Source organism: Sciurus vulgaris (assembly GCF_902686455.1).
Source record: "Sciurus vulgaris genome assembly, chromosome: 3".
Lineage (NCBI taxonomy): Eukaryota > Metazoa > Chordata > Mammalia > Rodentia > Sciuridae > Sciurus > Sciurus vulgaris.
In genome coordinates, this window is record NC_136463.1 from 23,036,683 (window position 1) to 23,062,908 (window position 26,226).

General features: G+C 37.4%; 2 protein-coding genes across 5 annotated transcripts; one reads left to right on the forward strand and one right to left on the reverse strand.

The window, feature by feature from the left end:
- Window positions 1–8,640: 8,640 nt before the first annotated feature.
- Window positions 8,641–9,924, reverse strand: LOC306657145 (activator of 90 kDa heat shock protein ATPase homolog 1-like). The gene has a single exon (XM_079132892.1). It carries the CDS (start codon window positions 9,370–9,372, stop codon window positions 8,863–8,865), a length of 510 nt encoding a protein of 169 aa, XP_078989018.1. The 5' UTR covers window positions 9,373–9,924; the 3' UTR covers window positions 8,641–8,862.
- Window positions 9,925–13,007: 3,083 nt separating this feature from the next.
- KRT222 (keratin 222) lies at window positions 13,008–21,285 on the forward strand. Of its 4 annotated transcripts, none has more exons than XM_079132862.1 (6): window positions 13,008–13,190; window positions 16,203–16,331; window positions 17,296–17,516; window positions 19,260–19,336; window positions 19,519–19,654; window positions 20,371–21,285. In XM_079132862.1, exons 1-6 carry the CDS (start codon window positions 13,095–13,097, stop codon window positions 20,597–20,599), a joined length of 888 nt encoding a protein of 295 aa, XP_078988988.1. In that variant the 5' UTR covers window positions 13,008–13,094; the 3' UTR covers window positions 20,600–21,285. The 4 variants fall into 4 exon arrangements, with proteins under 4 accessions (XP_078988988.1, XP_078988989.1, XP_078988991.1 ...); XM_079132863.1 differs by having other exon boundaries at window positions 13,052–13,190; window positions 16,153–16,331; XM_079132865.1 differs by having other exon boundaries at window positions 13,133–13,272.
- The last annotated feature ends 4,941 nt before the right edge of the window (window positions 21,286–26,226 follow it).

Here is a 26,226-nt window from a genome sequence, read left to right on the forward strand (position 1 = left end):
ATGGATCACTGTAGTATGCTGACTTAAATTCTTTTGGATAAATACCAAGGAGTGGTATAGCTGGGTTATAGGGTGGTTACATGCCTAGTTTTCTGAGGCACCTCCATACTGATTTCCATAGTGGTTGTACTAATTTACAATATTACCAACAGTGTAAAAGTGTTTCTTTTTCTCTGCATCATCTCCAGCATTTATTATTGTTCATATTCTTGATATTGTTCATTTATATTGTTCATATTCTGACTTGGTTGAGATGAAATCTCAGTGTAGTTTTGATTTATACTTTCCTAACAACTAACGATGTTAAATATTTTTTCATATATTTGCTCACCTTTTGTATTTCTTCATTTCAGAAGTGTCTGTTTGGTTCATTTGCCCGTTTATTAATTGGGCTATTTGGTTCTTTGGTGATACATTTTTTGAGTTCTTGATACATTCTAGATATTAATCCTGTCAGAAGGGTAGCCAGCAAAGATTTTCTCCCATTCTGTAGGTTCTCGCCTGACTTTCTTAATTGTTTGCTTTGCTGTGCAGAAGTTTTTTTAATTTGATGGCATCTCATTTATTAACTCTTGGCATTATTTCCTGAGCCTCAGGAATATTGGTCTATAGGTTTCTTTCCTTGATGTGTCCTTATCTGGTTTGGGTATGAGTGTGATAATGGCCTCATTGAATGAATTTGAAAGTGTTCCATCCCTTTCTATTTCATGGAATCATTTAAGAAGCATTGGCATTAGTTCTTCTTTAAAGGTCTGGTATGATTCAGCTGAGAATCCATCTGTTCCTGGGCTTAACGTTATTGGAACACTTTCTATTACTGCTTCTATCTCATTGCTAGTAAATGGCCTGTTTAAGTTTTCTTTGTCTTCTCAATTCACTTTTGGCAGATTGTATTTATCTAGAAGTCACCATTTCTTCTAGGTTTTCCAACTTATTGGAGTATATGTTTTCAAAATCATCCCTAAGATCTCTCTGGATTTCTGAGATGTCCATGGTGATTTCTCCTTTTTTCATTTCTAATTTTATTAATTTGGTTCTTTTCTCCTTTTCTTTTGGTTAGTTTGGCCAAGAACTTACCCATCTTCTTTGTCTTTTCAAAGAATCAACTTTTTGTTTAATTGATCTTTTGTATTGTTGTTTTACTTTCAATTTCATTGATTTCAGCTCTGATTTTAATTATTTCCTTCCTTCTACTGGTTTTGGAATTGGTTTGTTCTTCTTTTTCAAGGGCCTTGAGATGTATCATTAGATTGTTTATTCAGGTTCTTTCTGATTTTCTTATGTAGGCACTCCTAACTATAAACTTTCCTCTAGAACCATCTTTATAGTGTACCAGAGGTTCTGTTATATCATATCACTATTCTCATTTTATTCTCATTTGATGTCTAACTCTGATTTGTTCTATAACCCATTCATTGTTCACAACTGTATTGTTTAATTTCCATGCATTTATGTATTTCTGCAGATTTTTTTGGTGTTGATTTCTAATTTCATTCTAGTATGATCTGATAAGATGCAAGGAATTACATTTTTTTTTTTTTTTTTTTGTATTTGCTAAGAGTTGCTTTGTGACCTAAAATATGGTCTATTTTGGAGAAAGTTTCATGAGCTACTGAGAAGAAAGTGTACCAGTTGTTGTTGGATGAAATACCCTATCTATGTCTGTTAAATCCATTTATAATATTTTTTAGGTCTGAAGAGTCTTTACTGAGTTTATGTCTGGATAACCTGTCTATTGGTGAGAGAGGTGTGTTGAAATCTCCCAGTACTAGGGGTCACTCAAGAGGTTTTAAGTCAAGTAGTGTCTATTTTATCTAATTAGGTACACCAACATTTGGGGTGTAAATATTTACTATCATTATGTCTTCTTATTGAATTGTTCCCTTTACCTGCATGAAGTGACCTTCTTTTCTCTTCTGATTAATTTTGGCTTAAAGTCTGTTTTGTAAAAATAGATACTCCTGCTTTTGTGGGATTCAATTTGCAAGGTTATCAATTCCCATCCTGTCACTTTCAGCCTGTGACTGTCTTTGCCTATACAGTGAGCATCTTGCAAGCAACATATAGTTGGGTCTTGCTTTTTAATCCATTTTGTCGGCCTATGTCTTTTAGTTGAGAGTTGAGATCATTCACATTCAACTTATTATACAGATATTTTTATTAATTATTGCCATTTTAATTTCTTTATTGTCCTATTTCTCATTTGCATGGCTACTCTTCAAGTGAGAATTATCCATTTGTGAGCTCTGTGGTTTTTTTATTTCTTCTGTGTGAAGTATTTCTTTAAGAATTTTCTATAGTGCTGACCTAGTAGTCTTGAATTCTTTTAGCTTCTGTTTATCTTGGAAGATTTTTAATTTTATTTCTTTAATTCTGAAGGAGAGTTTTGCCAGATATAGCAAATTTTGTTGATACTTATTTTATTTCAGGGCTTGGAACACATCATTAACAGTCCTCCTGGATGTTAGAGTTTGTGCTGCAAGGAGTCAGGAAATCATAACAAATATTGTCATACTGTCCTAGCAAGTACCTATTGTGTGGCATGGGTGTACCTAGCAGAATGTGAATGAAATAGACATAGAGAAGATTGTATCCAGGAGAATTCAAGTCAGAAAAATGAAGGGAAATCCAATTTGCTTTCCTTATGAGTCTGGAGAATCACATGACCAGCTGAGGAGGGTTGAAAAGCTGAACAGATAGGAGTAAATACCCTTGGGGACTAAGCTTTGGAAGGTTGTATTTGTGAGCAGCAGAGCATGTGACATCTGTGGAGGGTTGGTTTCACTGTCCCATGAATAAAATTCTTGGGAGGCTCCTGAGATCCAGACTCCCAGCAGAGATCAGCATCTACCTGGCCACACTCCTAGAGTGTAGAGTGATCTCATCTCTCTGGAGAAAATGCCATTCAACAAAGTCCCTGAAGGTTGATTAGACCTGAGCCATAGCACAGCCTCCTCAAGATGGCTCCCGCCCCAGTTCTCCATTTGCCAATGAGAAACAGAGCACTTTTCAAACACCACTTCACTGTGCAGCCTCTGGATCAACGAAGTTCAGGCTGCTTTTCTGATCTATAGGTTTTTCCATGACAAATTTGTCCATTGTGTTTCTCTCTAATTTTATTATTCCTCCCCTCTGCAGTGAACCACCAGCACCACTGCCACTACTGCAACTGGCTTGGCTCCAAGGTTCTCTTTCTTGTTCTTTTTCCAATGAGCCAACATTTCTGAATCTCTAAGAGTCTCTGTCAGATACTGAATTTCGGTGAATTCTTTTTCATCCATTTCACTGAGAAGAAGGACTCCCACTGCTTGAATCTTGAACCATGGAGCAACTGGAAATACAGCCTTCATTTCCAAATTGGGAATTTTTAAAGTCAACTAAAAGCAAGTAACTAAAAGCAAGTGAAGCAAGAGGGTTGATTTAGGTTTTCCTTGGTTTCAGAACCCAACAAAAATCTTCCTTCCAGGGGTCAGAAGGGAAAAGTAAATATTATAGTGCAAGTAGGCCCAGTGAATGGCACATAGTTTCAGCGGATAAACTGTAACTTCAAAGGCAGAGACTTTATCAAGGCAGTTCCAATGAAATGTTAGGTAGTAGTTAGTGATGAGCAGAGAAATGCATGGAAAAGACACAGGTTTACTTTAAGTTATTCTTAAAGTTTTCTTTAAGTTTCTACCAAGGCAGATGAATAAATAACTTGTATCGAATAACCTGTAGAAAAACATTGATAGCCAAACATTGATAGCCAAACCTTGAGAATAAACAAACAAAAGTAAAAGGAGCTAATGGGGGGGATATATCAAGAAAGAAGGATTTATGGGACTAACTCTTGACAGGATCCATAAAGGTCAAGATAAAGTCAGAAGTTATGGCCATAGGTGCCTCCATATACCTTGGAAGGGAGGGCTCTTTATATTTCAGGCACACTAACGTAGCTTCTAACAAATCACTGTCCATAGTACCCACATTAACATAGGATTGACTTGTAGATGAAGTCCCCCATATAGGATGGCCACCGCGACAATTCCAGAAAGAACCAACTAAAGTCAAAAACTCTACTGCTGGATGTGAAGGAGGAGTTGAACTTCTGATCAGTGAAGGTTGCTGAAGAAGGACCCCAATTCCCAAGACAACCACAGAACAGTAATAAATTTGAAGAGGGCATTGTCCCCTTTGAGACACTCCCTTGAGAGTGCTCTCTGCTTGAGGCCATCTCTACTTTTGCCCGACTCCCCCTTCCATTCTACTTTACCTTCACTTATAATAAAGTTCTCTTGCATGGCTTTTGGTAACTTTAAATTTTTTTTCATTGGAGCACAAGAACTGAAGTTCAGAACCTTGACTCCTCACTCTCCTGTGACAAAAAAAAATGGAATGGAAAAGTGCAAATTGAATTCTGAATAGTCCAATTAGATGTTCACAGTCTACAAAGTTAATGGAATAACATGAACTGTATTTTTTTTTCAGTACTGGTGACTGAACCCAGGGCCTCATGCATGCTAATAAATGTATTCATAATACACTGAACCCATATATAATCTGTCTCCTAAAATAATCTTGCCCTCTAAGCATTTGCATGTATTGGACTAGTTCACAAGTTGGGAAGAGAAAGCGCCAAGGAAGATGCCAGAGAAAATAGGACCCAAAATAGGACCTGATTGGAGAGATTGCTGTTTTTTTATCCTTGTTTTACAGCAGTGAGAATGAGTCCAGTATTTGCCAGGAACAAGACTTTGTGTGTCATATGTCCCACTTAGTCACTCCATACAAAATGCACATGCAGGATAAATGCACATGGAAGCGTTTCTCATACACACCGAAAGCCTGATGAAAAATCCTGACCAACACATTCCATCACAAAGCTCCTTATCAAATTGCCTTCTCAACTGATACATGAAACACAAGATTTACCTCTATCATGTAAAGGCATGCTCCTGTGAGTAGAAAAATTAATGGTATAACAAAGAGGCAACAAGTCCTTAAAGGCCTATTGTTTAGTAGCAATTTTTTTTAATTTAAAAAAATGCTTTTTTGCTGACTATCTATAATCCTATTAAAATGTATGCTTGATTAAAAAGAGATGTCTTAAGCTGCTAAAGAAATCACACTTCATAAATGAAATAATACCCAAGCTCTATTAAAAGATCAGTTGGACAGGAAGAAAAGAGATTCATAATCACAACTGCCTAGAGGGAAATGCCACTTAGCAGAAAGCTGGGTTGCCATCCATTCTATCCATTATGCTTTTCAGAAAAAAAACAAAACACAATATTTATGTGGCAGACAGGCAAAACATTAATCAAATTATGATTTGTCATCCATAGATACAAGATTAGATACTCCGAAGGGTGAAATACATGTGCCCAAATGCGTAAGAACAAATTAACAAGCACAAGAATAAATTAATAAGAATTAATTTATTAATTATAATTTATTGATTATAGTTTATTAATTATTAATAAATCAATAAGAATAAATTAATCTATTACTTTCCTTTTGGTATTTTCTCTTTATAACAAAAATCCCATTCTTGTGGGTGACATTCTTAAATGATCTAGAAGAAGAAATGTTATTTCCCCTCAAAATTTAATACCAAACTCCTATTGTGTCACCCAGTTAAAAAGTCAATAAGATGGAGGCAGGTACATGTCTGATTTGCTGGGATTTATGAACACTGAAAACTTGAGGAATATAGTATTTTTGAGCTACTTATAAATCGCTTGATAATTTGCTTCCTTCACCTACTTCAAGTAAATAGGAGCTAGAGAAGATACAACCCAGTTGCATCTACAAAGTTTGTCTCCTCTAGGTTGAGAGAGGAGGAGGGATGAGGGGAAAAATCAAAATAATTACTTAAAAGTGAAAAAAGTTGATCAATCATTTGGTATGAACTAAACGATGAAACTAACTATAGCTGTTTGACTCAATTAAAATAATGCAACTATAGATGAAATACTCAAAACTTCATATCATTCATTTGCAAGCTTAATGTTGCAGATTTTTTTTAAAAATGTTTTTTTCACACGAATCGGGACAGATTTAAGTGATGACCAGATCAGTTATCATTTTCTGGGTGATTTTTTTACTCTGTGCTCATTGTCTCTGGGGAAGGTGAAACAAGTCAAATTGCTTCACAGACCCTGGTCTTAGAGTGAAGGGGACTCAGAAGCCAGCTCAGAGTTCAGAAGAAATGTTTGTCTCATGTATCTGTCATCTGCCTTTTCTATGCCACACACAGAGCCAGACAGTAGTGATACATCAGTGAACTAGACAGACAGATTGCGTGGCTTAGGTGCTAGTGCTAAGAGCCAGATTCTCCATCCCACCCAAAAGAAAAGAAATTCTTCCTGTAGCCTGAAAAGAAAGGCAAGTTTGGAAGATTGCCAAACCCACGCAGAGGTGGGACCCAAGAGACAAGAACCCAGGGCCTGCTTCCAAATCAGAGTCCCCAGAAAGCAGCAAAACTGGAGCAAGTTAAGGAAAGTGACCATTTAGGAGAACTGCACTCTGCTTCCTGGATTGTAACCCCAGGAAAGGGACAAGAGCCAAATAGGTTATGACTGCACAGTGTGTCGGGCAGATGGAGCCAAAAATGATCTACCTGCTATTTCCATGCCACCAGCGTACAGAAGCATCAGAATGATTTTCATGCCCTCAAGCATGGGAAAGATGTACAGAGAGGACAGGTGGACATTGTAGGAACAAATACAAAGTAAAAATAAGAGGCTTAATTTCCCCTGTTGAAAATAAGACACTTCTTTCCTTTTTCTTTAAGCATGTATTTTATTTAAAATATATATATAAATTTTGCATATTTGAGAGGTTTTGTTTTGTTTTGCTTTTTTATTTTTTGGTACTACAGATGGAAACCAGGCGAGCTTAACCACTGAGCCACATCCCCAGTCCACTTTTTTATATTTTATTTTGAGATGGGGTCTTGCTAATTTGCTGAGGCTGGCTTTAAACTTTTGATCCTCCTGCCTCAGACTGCTGAGCCATTAGGATTATAGACCTGCACCAACCCCACCTGGCTACTTGAGGTTTAAAACATGATGTTGTGGGACACATACAGATAATAAAATGTCACTATAGTGAAGCAAATTAGTTTGTCTGTCATCTCACATAGTTACTTCCTTTGGTGACAAGAACGGAGAAAATCAATTTACTTAACAAAAATCCCAACTATCAACCGAAGTCCTCATGTTGTACATTAGAGCTCTAGACTTTTTCATCCTGCATATCTGCTACTTTGAATCTTTTGACCTTTGGCTCTCTAATTCTTTCCCCCTGCCCCCAACCCACCCTCACAGAGGTAACCATTATCTTATTCTCTAACTCTGTATATTTAACATTTTGGGCTCCACATATAAGTAAAATCATGCAATATTTTTTCTTTGTGTTTGGCTTATTTCACTTAGCATAATGTCCTCCAGGTCCATCCATGTTGCAGCAAATGGCAGGGTCTGCTTTTTAAGGCTAAGTAATATTCCATTGCATATACATACCACATTTTCTTTAGCCATTCATCTATCGATGGACATGTAGGTTGTTTTCATATTTTTGGCTATTTTCATAACAATGCTGCAATGAACATGGGAGTGCAGATATCTTTAAGTGGTGGTGATTCCATCCCTTTTGGGTATATGCACAGAAGAGGGATTGCTGGGTCATATGGCAGTTCTATTTTTAATTTTTATAGGAATTTCTACATTGTATGTGCCAGGCTAAGCTCCCACCAACAGTGTTCCTGGGTTCCCTTTCCTTCAAACCTTGTCGATATTTGTTATTTCTTGTCTTTGTAATTATCATCATCCTAAGAGTGCAAAGTGGTATCTCCTGGTAGTTTTAATTTGCATTTCCCTGATGATTAATAATGTTCAGCACCTTCTTATATATCTGTTGGCCATTTTTATCTCTTCTTTGCAGAAATGTTCCAGTCCTTTTCCCATATCTTAAACAGATTATTTGTCTTTCTGCTACTGAGTTTTAAGAGTTCTTTACAGCCAGGCATGGCAGTGCATGCCTGTAATCCCAGCAGCTCAGGAGGCTGAGGCAGAAGATCACAAGTTCAAGGTCAGCCTCAGTAACTTAGTGAGGCCCTAAGCAACTTAGTGAGATTCAGTCTCAAAATAAAAAATTAAAAAAGACTGGGGAAGTGGCTCAGTGGTTAAGCACCCCTGGATTCATCCCTAATACCTCACCCCCCACCCCAAAAAAAAAGAGTTCTTTTATACATTTTGGATCCTTACTCCCATCAGATTTGTGGTTTACCACTATTTTTTCCCAGTCTTCAGGTTGCCTTTTCATTTTTGTTGACTGTTTCTTCTGCAGAATCTTTTTAGTTTAACGTAGTAGTTCCACTTATTTATTTTTGCTTGTGTAAACTAGACTCCTAACCCATTTCCTCTGGAGAAAGAATGAGAGAGAAATAAAAGGAAGGAAACTACCTTCCTTGTGTGTAACAGTGGTTCCCAAATTTGCTGCATTTTAGACTGACTGGGGATATGTTTTTTTGTTTTGGTTTGGTTTTGGGTTTTTGGTTTTTGTTATTTGTCTGTCTTGCTGTTTACAATTCTGGTGTCCAGGCCACATTCTGAGATCATTAAGTCAGAATATCTGAAAAGGAGATGCACTCATCACTTTTTTTTTTTAAATTATGTTTATTTAGCGTATGTACACATAAAAGAGAAATCACCCTCTGACCCCACCCAGCAGAAAACATGCACAAACCCAAGGTATATGTGGAAAGGAGGGACCCCGACCCCAAGTTAGCGGTTGGGATGGTGCAATCCTGTGAGTCAAGGGCCGCAGGAGAGGGCTGGACTCATGTGTCGGGCAGGCTGGAGCCCCCTGCTGCTGGCCCTAAAACAAGCATGCGCCATAGCCAAAGGTCTGTTTGATGCCTTCAAAGTAGTACTGCTGCCAGCCCTGCCGTGTCCTCTCTTCCTCAGGGGCAGGGATGCCGCGGCCTTCCATGCACAGCTCAGTCTCTCCACTCTTGTCAATGAAGGTCAACGTGATGGTGGCAAAGTGCCCCTCTGGCCAAGATTTAAACCTCCACTTCATTGCAATATGTTTCTCAGGAACCTCTTGGGTGGTAAACACTCTATAGAGTTCCTCTGGTGATGTCAAAAAGGTTTCTCTAAGGGTGATCTTACAAGTAGGGATTTTGACACCAACAGGTTTAGCCTGGGTTTTTTGAGGAGCAGATTTAGTCTTGCGCTCCTCAGTTTTCAGTGCTGGCTGCCCTGCTGGGTCTACTGACTCTCCATTCACTGTAGGCAAGATCATGCCCTGCGTGAACTCTGTTTTGAGGGTGCTGATGTAAATTCCCATTGCTTCTCTTAGAAGTTTCACCCCTTCTTCCTTCATTAAGGCCACGAGATTTGTGTCAGGCTCATCTTTGGCAAGGCTCACACTAATCTCCACTTCATCCACGCTGTTTTCATCAGACAAATTGGGGATCTCCACATGTCCCTTGTACTGAACTCCTGACTAGGAGGTACCTGTCCAGTTTAGTTTGATGCTCCATTCATAAAAGAAGAAAAGTTTGCCTTTTCGATTGTTAATGGATGCCTCTCCATCAAGCTTACTCACTTCTGTCACCTCACACTTCCCTTCCTCATTTTGCACCTTTATTGCCAGGAACAGTGTTTTCAGCTTTTCTGTGGACCAATTCGAAGCATCCCTCTCTGTCCAGTGCCAGTTGTTGACGTTGGTGGCGTCCGCCCGCTCCTCCACGATCCAGCGTGGGTCACCCTCACCCCACTTGGCCATCGGCTTTCCTATCGCACCTCCACCAGCTCCCAAGCAGCCGCAGCCACAGCCTTAGGACCGTTTGGTCCCAGCCGCCCGGCAGCGCCTGGAAACTACTAGAAGCGGTCGCAGCACCTCCTGGCTTGCTTTTCCCTCCACCCCACCCCCTCCCCGCCTTAACTTCCTCATCACTATTTTTGAAAGTAATTTTTCTTCAAGGGATTTCAATGTGCAGACACACAGACATCCTGTGGATGTCCCTAGAACAGAGGTCCTCAACCACAGCATGTTAGCAGTTGTGAGGTATGTTATAACTAACTTGTTCCTATCAATAAGGTATATTTCTAACAACTAGGAATAACTTGTTCCTGTTAAGAGAGTACATTTTTAAAACTAGAGTGAAGTTACGATCATCCCTATAAGAATGACACCCTTGCCCATTTGCATTCTGATGTGATATCTGAGCACAAGAGAATAAAATGCAACCACGGCTTATGCACCAAGAATGCCCATGAACCCCACAATTTAGCACGCACCCTAGTCTTTGATGAGCTATTGTTAGTATTGTTTTAATAAAAAGTAGGATTTTTTTGTTTTGTTGGCAGTACTAGGGATTGGACCCACGACCTTGAACATGCTAGGCAAACACTGTACCACTGAGCTGTATCCCCAGCCCTTCTTTTATTTTTTCATTTTATACATAAATATATATTTAGTTGTTGATGGACCTTTATTTTATTCATGTATTTCTATGCGGTGCTGAGAATCAAACCCAGTGCCTCACACGTGCTAGGCAAGTGCTCTACCACTGAGTCACAACCCCAACCCTTATTTTTTTTTTAATTTTTTATCTCATTAAGTTCCTTATTTTTTATTTTTGATCTCACCAAGTCACCCAGGCTGGCCTCAAATTTGCCATCCTCCTGCCTTAGCCTCCTATGTAGCTGGGATTGTAGGTATGTGCCACCACGCTTGGCTAAGGGCAGTATTTTTGAAAAGCCAGAGTAGCAATATTTTTCCTTGAAAAAGGTAATTCAAGATCTTGAAATGGTTATTTTCATTATTCACATGCTTGTAAAATAGACTTCTAAATACTAGACCCACCCCCCCAAAATTTGACACTATTTCCTTTGTGCATGCATCACTATGTGAACACTGCTTTCTAGTATGTGTGGAGTGTCTCAATCCTGGAACTTTCATCTGAGTGAGCCAGTAGGGCCCAAATTTTAATGCTGCATTTTCCAATACCGTAGCCTCCAGCCACATGGTCATTTTAACGTGGCACTTTAACTGTGTTTTGTCCAAACTGAGATGGGAAATATAAAAAAAAAAAAAAAAAAATTTTGAATTTCAAAGACAGTATCAAAAATAAAAAATGTAAAAATCTCATTAATGTTTTATTTTGGTTACTATATTTGGGACATCTGATGTTAAATTAAAATACAATATTAAATTAACTTCACTGGTCCTTTTTATATCTTTTAATATGCCTAGTAAAACTTAGAAAGTTTTTAATTCCTTATGTGGTTGGCATTTGTGGTCCATATTGTATTTGCAATAGCAATGTTTTGGGATTCATAGAAAATACCTAGGAAACTTGTTCGAAAGGAAGATTGCCAGGGCAATCTTCATGGAATCTAGTTTAGTTCTCTGTTTTAGGAAAAGACAAACAGATGCTTATATAAAGTAACAGGAAGTACTTAATTTATTGTTTCTGAGTTTAAAAGTTTAATTCATCACTTTCTTCTTTCTCCTCGCACTCCCAATGCCTAATTCTCTTCATATGTCTTAGTCTTGATTACCAAGAAAGGGAATCAGTTTGGCCTGGATGCTCATTTGTGGCCCCTCTTTAGTCTGAGCTTCTTGTATGAGGCCACGTTATAAGTCTCTGAACAAGCGACGGAGTTATGACTGGCAGGAGGGTGGAGGAGATGGATCCAGAAATGACCTGGAACCTCTCCCCTCCACGGGGGTTGGGGGTGAGCCAGCTTGGCTTAGAGAGGATTGTGGGAATGCCTTGTACAGATCGACCTGGCCAGAAATAAACTAATTCAGAAATTGTAAAAGCTAGATGCATATGCAAAGGCTCTGGGAGCACTAGAGCCAAGATCTGTGCTCTATATACAATTCAGCCAAGTCACTCTATGAGTGTCAGCAACAGATCCATCCACAAAAAATATGTCAGCCTCATCTAACAAGCAGCTGGCCAGATGGAACAAAGAATGTAAGTGGGAAGAGAGAGAATGCGGAGGCAGATGAAGCAATGGAGCACAGCCAAGCAAGCCAAGTTCCAGCCCCAGTGATGCTACTGCATCACTGAACCACCTTGGGCAAGATGCTTAAACCACCCACCCCCAGCCTTGTCTTCTCATCTTTACAGGCCAAAAATGTCAGGAATTGGGAAGATTGAATGGAATCACAGACGTGGAGTGTTCCCTAAATTGGAAGATCACCAGCGGGGCATTCCAAGTATGAGCTGTCATTAACTGCACATTTACTAATGAAGGAATGATCTCCCAATAAATCTGACCTCAGTGAACACAGCCCCTCCCAGGACCAAATGGCTCCATCGCTTCCACCTTGTTCAAACACTGTAAATGTTAACCCGTGCCTCCCATGCTCCATAAGCAGTTGCTGCTAGTCTTGGCTTCGCCTGAAACATGCCTTCTGGGGTTTACCTCAATACATCAAATTCTGCTCTCAGGTCTGCAGACCACTTTGAGAGTTGCACAGTTGAGAGAAATAGTCAATTGGTCCTGTAGCTAATGACAATTGTCAACTTAATCCGATGGTAACTTTTTCCAACAACTGTTAGAATATTTAAGATTTACAACATACCCCAATGACCCAACCACAGCCTTCCTGTTTAAAGACTCTAAATGGGGAGTGAAACTATAAATGAAAATTTTAGCTATCCTGTTTGGGGTCCAGATTTATTTCCATTTTGGGAAAGCAAAACATAATTTTCTGAATGTTATGTCCCATTTCCTTTCCACCAAATGAATGAATGGCCCCCCACCCCCACCCGGCACCCCAACACACACACACCCTATAAAGTGCTCAGGAATGCGAAGGGCATTTTTTATTCCCTGGCCTTCGTGGAGATTCTGACATTTTTACGATACCCATGACAATCAGAACGAATGGTTGGCCCTTTATTTGCATCATGGATTAAAATCCACAGGGATTTCCGAGGCTTCTGAAAAAGGAGCTCTGCATCTTTAAGGCTCCGCGCGGGGCCGGCTGCTCTCAGCGACGCAGACAGGGCAGGCTCTGCCGCAGCAGCGACTCATCCTATCGATAAGGTTCAGTTAGCCAAGGTGGAGGATGGGAAAAGAATGGAACTGTCCCAGCTCCTCAATGAGATCAGGGCAAACTATGAAAAGATCCTCACCAGCAATCAGATAGAGACGGTGCTCTCAACAAGGATCCAGGTAATGATTTCATACAGACAGGCACCTCCCAGGATAAGGAGACAGTCCATGTCTACCCAATTCCTGTCCCGGCCTCTCTGAGGTACAGTATTTCCTTTTCAATGCAGCATATACTGGGGAAGGAACCGTAGGTTTTACTGCAATGTGACTGGAACTATAGGGGGAAATACTGCGGTTATATTATTAAATTACCATTCAATAAATATTGATTGGTGCATTTGATTTTTATATAAATTATGAGGTTACTTTCATTAATAAAACATGGGGGTCAACAAGCAATAAAATGGTGCACTCTGACCTCTTTTGGATGTTCCTCAGGAAGGAAGCATTTCAAATACCCTTCAAAGAGCGTATGGAGTTATTTATAGAAATTATTTCAATAATATCTTTAAAAGGAGAGTAAGATTCGTTGGCATGAGCACTTTCTGGAGATCAAAATGTTCCTAAAAGGTTTCTATGATCTGCTTAATGAGTTTGGTTTTATACTAGATTGTTATAAAGAGAAATCATCTGAGTAGGGAACAGGGCATTCGGAACCACTGATATAAATTATGACAATCAAATTTCCCAAATTGCTAAGGGACTCTTAGAGTATAGATTTTTTTGTTTTGCACTATCAAATATGTTTATTTCCAATATGCAATATGCAAGCAATATGTATTTTTGAAAAGATAGAATCAACTTAAAGGCTAAACCCAATTTCACATAGTTTTCAAATAACGATCACTTTAGCAATGAATTAAGGTATAAGTCTTTAAACAAATTTAGGAACAAATATTCAAAAATTTAGGGATTTTATTTTGGGTTTTGTTTTGTTTTGTTTTGTTTGATCATATCTGAATTCAGGTTCTATTTCAAATATCCAAATACATCAGAAAGTTTACTTAAGATCACCAAAAGAGAGAAATATTGTTATGAAATCTCAGGTCTTTATTCCATTAGCAACTTATTTTAGTAATATAAATTTTACCTCTGAGTAACATTTTCAATCCTCAAAAAGAATGATCATTTACCTGAGGCTAAGCAAAGACACCAAGAAATTTGATTTAAGGGTTGGAATAGGACACTCACCTTTTTTTACAATGAGAAGGCAAAAAAATTATTAGATGACAACTTCTGAAAATTATAAACCAAATAAGTACTTTGTTTTGCAATAGTAGAAATGTAAGCTTGGTTTACAAGACTCAATGTTGAAATGAATAAATTTGAATTAAAAAGTAAGATTACAGTATATTTAATTCAGTGTTTTAATACAAAAGTTTAGAGAATTTTTTCCCAAATTGCTCAGAAAAGTCAAATGGAATAAGTTCAAAAAAAAGCCTGATTATTTAATTATCACTAAAATAGCACAAGGTCCTAGGTTCCATTCCAAGCACCAAAAAAAATAAAAGAAAGAAAAGAAAAAGAAAGAAGAAAATCACAAAATAGAGCAATATAAGCAATTTAGTTACCAATCACTGTATAATAAGCCAACCCAAAACTCAGTGGACTTAAATAACCATGATATTCTGTGTCACGATCCTGCGGGGTGACGAGTCTCAATAGGGAGATTCTTCTGCCACACATGGTGTTGACTGGGATGCAGTGATTGGGGCATACCTGGCCTGGAACCACCAAGGTGGCTCATTCATGTGTTTGTCACTTTGACTGGCATTGCTAGGAGACTGGCTCAAGCTGGGACCACTGAGCCTGTTTCTCACTTCACATCACTTCAGGGACTCTCCTCTCCATCTGGCCTATCTACCTGATCTCTCCAACAGGGTATCCAAACTTGTAACATGATGGCCCAGGGCTCCCCAAAGCATAGAAGTGGAAGCTGTCAGGGCTTCTTACCCCTTAGCCCCAGAACTGGCCCAGTATCAATTCTGCCACTTTCTACCAGTTGAAGTGGGAATCTCATGACCACCCAACCTTAGCGGCCAGTTCCACATTCAGAATCCAAAAGACCAGTGGACACCAGCATTTTTAACACTTTTTACATTTCCAAGTTTCTTTACGTTCTCTTGGTGGTTGCTGTGGTATGTGTTCCTTGCTGTATGACTTTGCCAAGTTGACATCAAGAACAAGTAATCAGCAAACCAAAAGAAACATAAGGAATTTTGTCCTCTAATGTCTTGCCCTGAACTTTACTTGCAGCCTTTTATTTACTCCAATTTCCTTTAAACAAAATCTATTGTACAAATTAATTTTTTTAATTTTAAAATGTATTTTATAAAGACATAAAAGTTGTCATTTTGACTTCAAACTATTACAATCAATTCAATATATTGCTTTTGCTGTTCTTGGGGCCAAATGTTGAGAATTCTGTTAACAGACACTTTCTTTTAATTCCAACATCAGCAGGAGAACATTTGAAACAAACTTTACTACCCCAGATTCCCCAAATTAAGATGCCTTCTAATCAGATCATTTTGTAAAAAGGTAAATAAACAGTGGGTTTTCTTAATACAGAAATCTATTTAAGAACCTTAATGCCTATGATAACATAATTCTCTAATTACTAGTAATATACCTTCCAGTAGTATTTACTCCCAGTTTGTCCTCCTCATCCCAGAATTGATCCCATTTGGAAATATAGAGCTGTGTATCTACTTCTAAGAAACAGTCTACAAGAAAATATATGGGAAAATAATCGTTAGTTTTCAATAGTTCTTCCTTAATGATCCATAAATAATGGAAAGTTAAGAATCAGAGGTCAAAAATTGAACTCCTGAAAAGAGGGGATGTTTTCACATGAAATTAGATGTATTTTTTTCATACCTCAGAGATTGTTATATTCAGAAGGGACTTTTGAAATCTCTTTACCTGAGACAAAGCTGGGCTCAGCACACACATATTTAATTAATTTGTAACTAAGCACAAGGGCACACAAGGGTAATATAATCATTATAAGAAAAAAAGGATTTGATTTCTGTACAATTTTTTTTTTTTTATAATTGTTTTTACCCATCCCATTTTCAAGAGCGGCTCTCCGTTTTTGTTTGTCCTTGGATGTTGTGGGCTTTCTTCCAGCTAGAAGAAGATATAAGCAAAAAAATGGACAAAGATGAAGAGGCTTTGAAGGCAGCTCAGGCAGAACTCAAGGAGGCTCGTCGCCAGTGGCACCACCTGCAAGTGGAAATCGAGTCTCTCCACGCTGTGGTGAGAAGGGGTCTGGAAGCAGCTGGCCTCGTGCATCTGCGGTGGTGTTTGATTGAGACGGGGGAGGGGGCTGGAGCCCAGCACAGTGAGGGCGCTAGCCCAGCATGCATGGAGAAGACAGGAAAGGAGGAATGCCCCTTACTTCACAGTGACAAACGGGAAATCGAGGCCATTCAATTCTATCCCTGACCCTCTTTCAACTACCAAATACCAAGTGCTATCACCATGGCACTAGCTGCTATCAGCTCACTCAAGGTTTAGTTCACCTGTATAAAAATGAAGTCATACTTGCATATCATCCTGGGGTTCTCTAGTTGTTGAAATAGGGGAGTCCTGGGCGTTTATTATCATTCCAAGTCTTACCAGCGAACTTCTTTTATTCATGCCATTGACATTTCTAATAGAAGTATTGAAGCCTTTTCCTAAAAAGCCTTTGATAAGTGGATCTTCTCTGACTTTGAGATTGAATATATTTTCAGTACTTAAAAAAAAATCAATACCCAGAGTGACAATAAGTTAATCACAATATAGAGGATTTCTTTTTGCCACAGGATTCCTTCGAAATCTAATAGCTCTCTAGTTATATGTATAAAATACAAATATGTTTTAGAAATTTGGAGCATACACAAAGCTGTAGGATAACATCTCTTACACAAATGAGACAATTCAATGCAACTGCAAGTGGAAATTGAGTCTCTCGATTGGGCTTGCTGGTAGGAATTTCCTAGCATGCACTAAGGTTCTGGGTTTGGTTCCCCAGCACCAAAAAAGAAGAAAAGGCGGGGGAGGGGGGGATCACACACACACACACACACACACACACACACACACACGTGGATGCACAGACACACACACACACACACACACACACACAGTAGAATGAAGTAGAATGAAGACATTGCAAATCAGATTTCAGAAACACATTTTGTGTCACTGATTCACTGATGAACATCTCTATAAACAGGAAAGGGGTCTTGAAAACTCCCTGCACGCCAGTGAGCAGCATTACCAGATGCAGCTGCAAGACCTAGAGGCTGTGATTGAAGGACTAGAGAGAGAGCTGCAGGAAGTCAGGCAGGGCATCGAAAGGCAGCTGCAAGAGCATGAGATGCTTCTCAACACGAAGATGAGACTGGAACAAGAAATAGCAACTTATCGCCGGCTCCTCGAAAAAGAAGAAATCAGGTACCTAATCAGCTTAGCTAGTGACAAGGCGTCAGACCCACAGAGCCACTTATGTCATTGTTGATGTAGTCATAGATACCAAATCTAAAATAAAAACCCATCGTCACCATGACGTATTCACTGAGTTCCTGCCATAAAATAGGATTAATACATACTGCACAGAATACGTGGAAGAACTGTTTACAGCTAGCTAAAACTAGGAACCACATAGACAAAATTGACTGTTAAAAGGTCAGAACAAAGTGCAAATGATTCTTGATCAGTACTGAAATAATCTTTCTTATTTCTCTCTTGAATTGCTGTTCATCTCTTTTAAGATTAATTCTATAAACCATCTACAAAGAAATTTTGGAAGAGTCACATATTAACACCACGACTCCACCCAAAGGGCTCACCCCCACAACACATTAAACATCAAAATGACAATAACAATGTAATTATATTACAACCAAGGAAAGCAAAACAGTTTGGAGCCATGATTTAGAAGACTTCCAGATGTGCTGATAGGAAAAGGTACCAAAATAGGAATTCTTATTTATTCATATAGTTTCATAATTTGCCATCTCTTATAAGGTCAAATATCTTTGAACATGGTACAACCTCCAATTCTCCATGTTCCCATAAAAAGAAACCTTTATTCTTGCTTGTTTCATAATTTCGAGTCCTTTACTAAACTAGATGAAACAACTTTTGCCCATAAGTTTTGGCATTTATTTAATCCTTTGAAAAGCATTAACTGAACTCAGAAATAAAACTGCTTACTAGTTGTGTGACTTTAAGTTACTTAGTCTTTCTGTGCTTTAGTTTTCCCATATAAAATGAGAATAATAACGATCTCATAGGATTTCTGTGAGGATTAAATGCGTTCATGTGTGTTGAGTGCTTAACTGGCACATTTTAAGTGCTAATGTAGATATAGTTTTATATAAAGATTAATATATATTAATAATACATATATTGTTAGATAAAATGAACAGTTGGGAATCTAAGTCCTAATCATTCAAGATGTTGACAAATTGGTCTTTAGTATTTCTGTAAGGCAACTTTCTAAACTGTAATCATTCTAGCCAGGCACAGTGGCACATACCTGTAATCCTAGCTACTCAGAAGGTCACAGCAGGAAGATGGCAAGTTTGAGGCCAGACTCCTCAATTCTGAGACCCTGTCTCAGAAATTTTTTTAAAATAATAATTATTTTTAAAAATAGCTGAGGATGTAGCTCAGTGGTAGAGCACTTGCCTAGCATGTCTGAGCCCTTGGGTTGGATCCCCAGAATCAAAATTTATAATGCTATACTTAAGAAGTACAAAAAAATCAAGAAAAGTTTAATGAACACCCATGTACCACTTCCTCTAGTTCAAGAAGCAAAACACCTCCAATGTTGTAGCTGTTTCCTGGACACCTACACCACATCTCCCAGTCCGCTTAGCCTGACTCCTGAATTTGATGCTGATTAGTCTCATGTATTCCTTTTTGGTAATTTGTATCTATCCCTAAACAAAGTCTGAAGTTGTTCTACATATTACGTCAACCTTTATAAAGTTAGTTGCATTTTTCTTCTTTCATGCAACATTATGCTTGGGAGATTCATCCACCAAGATACAGTATAGCCTTCATTCACTTATTTTCTTGACCAGATATTGCATTCATTGTATGAATATACAATTTATCCATTTTCCTATTTGTTTCAATTACTCGCTAATACAGTGTTGCTCCTTATAATATAGTTCTTTCCAATTTCAGATATTATGGTTGTATCCAAGGTGGGAAAAAAGATCACAAACCTACCACAAGTAGAGTTGGTTTTGTTTTACCTTCAGGTGAGTTTCTTATATAAATAAACTAAGTTGAAAGGTAAGGCGCCATATGTAGGGATTATAAGGAAATTAAATCCTCCAAGGTAGCAAAAGCAAGTAAGAGTGGAATAAAAGTTTAACATGTAATTTTAACTGTGATAGTACTTTAACATTGTAATTTAATGTCATAAATAACATTTTTACAGCCATTATAAATGAAATATCTTTTTCAACAAAACTCCCACCAAAGTATGAGAATGAAAAAGTGGAAACAGTGACCAGACAGGCAATATTAAATGGGAATATTGTGAAGGAAAGCACGGAAGCTCATGGCACTATTCAGTAAGTAAAATAACTTCATGAAGAAATAAGAATAAACATATGTAAAGAAATTAACTTCCATCAAAAAATCCCAGTAATTAATTTTATTTTAATGTTTCTAAACATACTTTTAATATCCAGTGATTTTTAAACTGTACATAAATATGGTACATAAAAACTTTTATGTACATAATATGTACATAAAAACTTTTATGTACATAATATGTACATAAAAACTCAGATGAGTTGGGTGTGGGGGTGCATGCCTGTAATCCCAGCAACTCTGGAGGCTGAGGCAGGAGGATCCCAACTTTGAGGCCAGCCTCAGCAATTTAGCAAGGCCTAAGCAACTTAGTGAGACCCTGTCTCAAAATTAAAAATAAAAAGGACTGGGAATGCAGCTCAGTGGTAAAACACCTCTGGGTTCAGTCCCCAGCACCAAAAAAAAAAAAAACAAAAACAAAAACAAAAACTGAGATGAAAGAGTACACAATCAATGCACCATTTTTTTTTTCCAAAAAATAAAACCAAAACAAGAGAATTCTGTAGAAATTCCACAGGATTCCTTAGAAATTAAATTCCTGTGATTTTTAAAGTCCTGGGTGTTAATTCTAAAATCCACAAATTATTGACTTATACAAATTACTTGATATCTTTTTCATAGGTTTGGAATACTTGTTATATATGTTTATATAGCCACACTTCTTCCTATAGAAAGGTTCACTTTATCATTTCAGGACAGAGAAAGTGGATGAAGTTATTAAAGAATGGGAAGGTTCCTTCTTTAAAGATAACCCTCGATTAAGGAAAAAATCTGTTTCTCTTCGGTTTGATCTTCATTTAGCAGCCACTGATGAAGGGTGTTTACAGACTAAACAGGATAATCTGCCAGACATAGAAGTCAGGCTTATCATGAGAAGATCATGCAGCATCCCCTCTATCAAACCTCCATCAGCAACTAGTTAATCCAAGGATTTGAATTAACATTTGATTTACAAATGACATTAGGATGGATCAGAGTGGGCCATGCTGACCCCTTCTGTCCCAAAATGTAAGTTATTAAGTATGTATGGAATATGTTACCAGTAGTGTGTGATTGTGATTCTCTTCGGAAGAGCACACACACATTAAGGGATAAAATTTCTCTGAATCCAATTATGGGTATGCTTTTAAGAGAGGGGGAGCTTAAAAATAAAATCAGAAATTCAGTTTGGTTTCTATTTTATTTATTCTCCAAAGTCTTCTCTTTCCCTGGAAATTTTATTAGAGATTGTTAGAGTATTTAGTTGGCTTAATTAAGTCTGTAATGTCATTCAATGACCAAACACTGTAAAGAAAAAAGAATAGTTTGTTTGAAGAAGACTGTGTTATGTGAAGAATCACACTGAGTTATTCATCATTATTCTATAACTGGCTAAAACAGAAAAGGGTTGTTCTAATTTTTAAAACGGCAATTATAAGCAAACTTCTAAGGGGAGGCTCACTAGTCACTTCAGATTTTTCCTTTTGAGACAATCATTTGGACACTGAGAAAAATAAAAGAAGTTCTTTTCCATGAGCAATTCTGAGCAAACTATAGAACATAACCCAATGCTATTTTGATGATTGAATAAAATTAATGTACATCTGAAATTTTTTTGTAATCAGGATCTGACTTTGTGTCCTTCTACCACAAAAAAAAAAAAAAAAAAGAAAGAAAGAAAGAAATCAGAAGGCTTATGGTACAAAACTTGAAAAGCAAATTGAAAGGTGATTCTTAAAGTTACTAGAACGGTCACCCAACCTCTCATCTCACATTATATATCCATAAAGTTGAATGTGATTCAAGAGTTTACTCCGAGCCTTAGAGATGATACTATATGACGTTATATAAATTTCTTGCAGTAATTTATGTGAACGAAGATAACAGCATTGTTATCTAAGCTAAAAGTGTTTATGGGATTTGTTTTTAAATTGTTCAAATGGTAATAAATATGGATAGAAAATATATTTGTGAAAGTGAAGTATTGTTGCAAAGTTTTTAAAACAACCTAAATTGTTTAATACAGGTATATGTATTAAGCCCTTTACTAATAAATACCTGTTTTAAAACATTAGAAATTTATAGGCTATTAATTTTTCTCTAAGCAGAAAAAAATGGTTGAATACAACTCACCGACTTTTTTCCAGCTCAAGTATCATATAAGGGCTACAGCTATGTTCGCATTTTAGTACAGTCTTTAAAATCTCTCTCTCTCTCTCCATCTCTCTCTCTCTCCACTAATATGTGTGTGTGTGTGTGTGTGTATGTGTATACATGTATATATTTATATATATCAGTAAAATGTATGTTTTAAACAGAAGAAAATTATGTTAAATAATCTTTTAATCTTTAACATAATATAGAGACATTTTAAATTTTCTTTCAATGAATTCAGATTCCTTTAGCCTGGCTATTTTATTTAGTGAGAAGAGATAATTCTTTTGTTTTGTTTTGTTTTGTTTTCTTTTGTCAAGAATACAACAGCATGTGAAGTGCTCATTCTTGCATAAGCATCTGACCTAAATGCACCCTATACATAAAAATGTTTCATTTGGGCTGGAGTGTAGCTCAGTGGTAGAGAGCTTACCTAGCAGGGGGAGGCCCTGAGTTTGATCCCCAGCACAAAAAAAAAAAAAAAAAAAAAAAAAAACCAGAAAAAGAAAAAAGAAAAGAAAGTTTCATTCAATATTAAATGTTACAAACATTACTAAAGCTTTAAAAATGCAATCATATAAGGTATTGTACTGAAGTTACTATACTAAGCAACAGTGATCATAACAAGCAATATACCTAGTGTAATCTATTGCAGTGTTAAATCCTTAGTGCTGGGCATTATGAATGTAACTGTAATTGCTTGCTATAGTAATTCTCCTATGCAGCTACTGTGTGTATAACATATACATTTTAAAAATACAGCATTCGTATTTATAATAAAGTTTTATGTGCTTTGAGGCCTTTTAAAATTGGGATATGAATTTACTGAAGTAAATGACACCACTAACAATAAAAAATATTGAAACATGAACTCCAAAGCTGCCTTGTATTTGAGTTTGATGCATAGTTCTTTTAGTTCAAAGATATTTCTGCATGGTTAAGCAAAATAAAGAGAATTCACTCACTTGGGGAATCAAGAAAACTGCAATTACAGAAGATAGATAATGGTTTTCAACTTGTTTTACAAAATATAAATTAAGAATAGTATGCTGATATTTTATTCTAATAAAAAAATCAAAATAGTCATATGATTCTGGGGAAAATGTGATAACAGTAGCCACCATTTGCAAAGTGTTTACTCAAATCCAGACACTATGCTCAGCAGACACATTCACAGTCCCTTAATCCTTACAACACTCCTACAGAATACTACTACCCTTGTTTTATAGATGAATAGAAATCAATATTACCCCATGGCTCAGAAATCTTTCAAATGCATGTTTCCATAACAAAATACAAAAATAAAGAGTAATTCCAACTATTTACAATAGTAGGATCCCAACCCTGGCTCTGATAGTAACTACACAAGAGGAGTATTCATGCTAAATTCTCTGGGCCTCAGTTTTCATGCTTGAAAACAAGGGAAAGGTGATGCTTGGTAGTAATTCCCTACCCTATCGGCCTCACAATTATTTGAAATAATATCCATGTGAAAATATTTGGTAAAGCACTGCTCAGATGTCAAGTACTATTTGGACAAAAGTTGGTTCTGGGAGTAAAAAATTTGTGAGGAAAAGTGTAGCTGACAATGATTAAGTAATAGTTCAAAACACAATAGATAAAGATAATATTTCTGAATCTTTGCTTCCAGAAGAATTGTTCTTCCCAAGTAAGTCACCCAATTTGAACTGTTTTGACCATGAGAGTTTTTAAAATACAAAAGTGTACTGTAAAGACCAAGAACGGTTATTATACTATTTTAAGCCATTAAGTTTTTAGATAATTTATGTGATAATATACAACTAATACTGCGTATAAGCATTTTGCTTATTGATTTGTTAGAAATTTGTATATCGTCAAAGTTCAACGCTTGTCCTTCAATTTGTTTTAACATAGGTTTTTTAATTTAAGAAAAAAAACCTCAAGTAAAAAATGATTAGATTAGTTTTGAAAGTTTCAAATGGAAACTTATTATGGCACAGGGGCCAAAATTAAACTTCCAGTTATATGTGTATACATTACAAATGTTATCAACACATGAAGTCAAAGGAAAGTTTGTCCAAAGAGCAGATTTGCTTCTCTGTTTACAAAGATATAGCCGGCATATACACAGATTGCCAGTCAATATTCATGGACACACTGCAAATAAAGTTTCTGAAATGAGATATATATGAAAATCAATACAGGCCTTTCCCAATGGCCCTCACACACTGAGACTCTAGACCAGGATTGCTGAATGTTTTCTGTAGAATACCGGATCACGGAGCTTTCAGGCTTCTCTGGTCACAAGATACCCGAAGCAACTATGCAACTCTGCCCAGGTCACTATGATCATCCATAGACAATTATGCAAATGATGGGTGTGGCTGTATCCAAATAAAGTTTTATTTACAACCTAGATTCGACCTAGAGTGATAGTTTGACAACACTGGCTAGGCGTGAGTGGTAGAGTGCTTGCCTAGCATGTAGAAGACCCTGGTTTGATCCCAGAACTGAAAGAAAAAAGAAAAAAAAAAAAAAAACACCATTTTGCCAACCCCAGCCTAGACCCTCAAAACTATCCAATAGATAATGGCCCCATAGCCCAGGTTCTCCAGTACCATCCAGTTTCCAAATATTTTCATCCTTTTACATAACATGAGCCAAAACTCATATCCAAATCATCAAGGTTATTTTGAGGGTAACACAGAGGTTGTAAAAGCAAACCATACTTTGTCAAAATCTATAAAAGAGTGTGAATCACTCTGTCTTGGAAATTTGCTGGGTTTCTGTATTTCATAACTATTTATAGCAATAGAAATTGAATGCCCATGGTAGCTCTGACTGCGTTCACAGAAACAGCTGAGAAAAACTGCCTGTTTCACCATTTTGCCCCTATCTAGACTTTTATAGACTATCCCAGGTAGAGCTCTGTTCTCCCTTTCCCTATTTTTAGGTGAAAGAATCCACTTTAAAAGCTGCATCAGAGTTGGGCACAGTGGTACATGCTGGTAATCCCAGCTACTTGGTAAGGCTAAGACAGGAAAATCACAAGTTTGAAGCCAGACTCAGCAACTTAGTAAGATCTTGTCTTAAAATAAAAAAATAAAAAAAGGGCCAGAGATGTAGTTCAGTGATAGAGAGCCCCTGGGTTCATTCCCCATTACTAAAAAAAAATTTTAAAACCTGCATCAGGCCAGGTGCAGTGGTGCACGCCTATAATCCCAGTGGGCTCAGGAGACTAGGACAGGAGGATAGTGAGTTCAAAGCCAGCCTCAGCAAAAGCAAGGTGCTAAGCAACTCAGGGAAACCCTGTCTCTAAATAACAGGGCTGGGGATGTGGCTCAGTCATACAGTCTCCTGAGTTCAATCGCCAGTATATACCCCCCCCCCAAAATAAAACTCTCCATCAGAACATATTACATACAAATTCCATGGCATAGTGGTTGATTCAACATCCTTCTCAAGTCACAGTCCTCTTTAAAAATCTGATGAAGTTATTAATCCTCTATCTGGAAAAAGCGCATTAAAAGTATATACAATTTTAATGGCTTCATCGAACTCCTAGAGCCTACTCATGGACTACGAGGTGTCCAAGGACCTCGGTTTTTCCTTGTTTTCTTCTTTTTCCTTCTTCCTTCCTAGCCACAATCCTTTCTTCTGCTAATATGGTCTCCTCACCAGCTTCTTACCACAGTACTATAGAAAGAACTCAAAGACCTGGGCTGGAATCCCAGTTTAATTACTTACTAGTTTTGGCTTCCCTGTCTTGGGGGAAATAAAGTGTGAAGGTGTCAGAGAGGAAAGCAGGCCAAGCGCCTGGATCTTGTTGCCAGAATGGAAACTAAAGTATTCTGGCCTATGGCTGTATTTGGAGTTTACTACTTGACCCATATGACGGCTCCCAACCTTTGTCATTACATGTGGTAACAGTCATATTAATGCTGCACCCCATATTTTCCAGGAATGATCACATTTCTAAATATGTATCCCATAGTTCGCAGAAACATCCCTGAGCATGTAAGATCACATGTTCTGTTCTTTGCTTTGGGGAAAATAAACTCTATAAGTGGAGTATATATTTCCATGTTGGATATTTCACCCATCAGTTTTATTATCTTGAACCCTAGGGAGGATTTTTTTTTCCTATTATCTTTTTATATATATTCTTTTTAAATTTTTCAAATCTTAAGGAGTAGAAAGAACCAAAGAAGGAAAATTAGATAGTCATTCATTTATTTATTCCACAAATACCAAGCATCTACACATAGTATGCACTGTTCAAGATTTCAAAAGTTCTCATCCTCAGTCAGCTCTCATTCTGATAGGAAGCAAAAGACAATAGACCAAATAAATGTATAAATATGATAGTATGTTTTGTGATAAGTGCTATAGAAAAAAATAAAAATAGCCCATGAATGGAGAGGGGGCTTTGGGG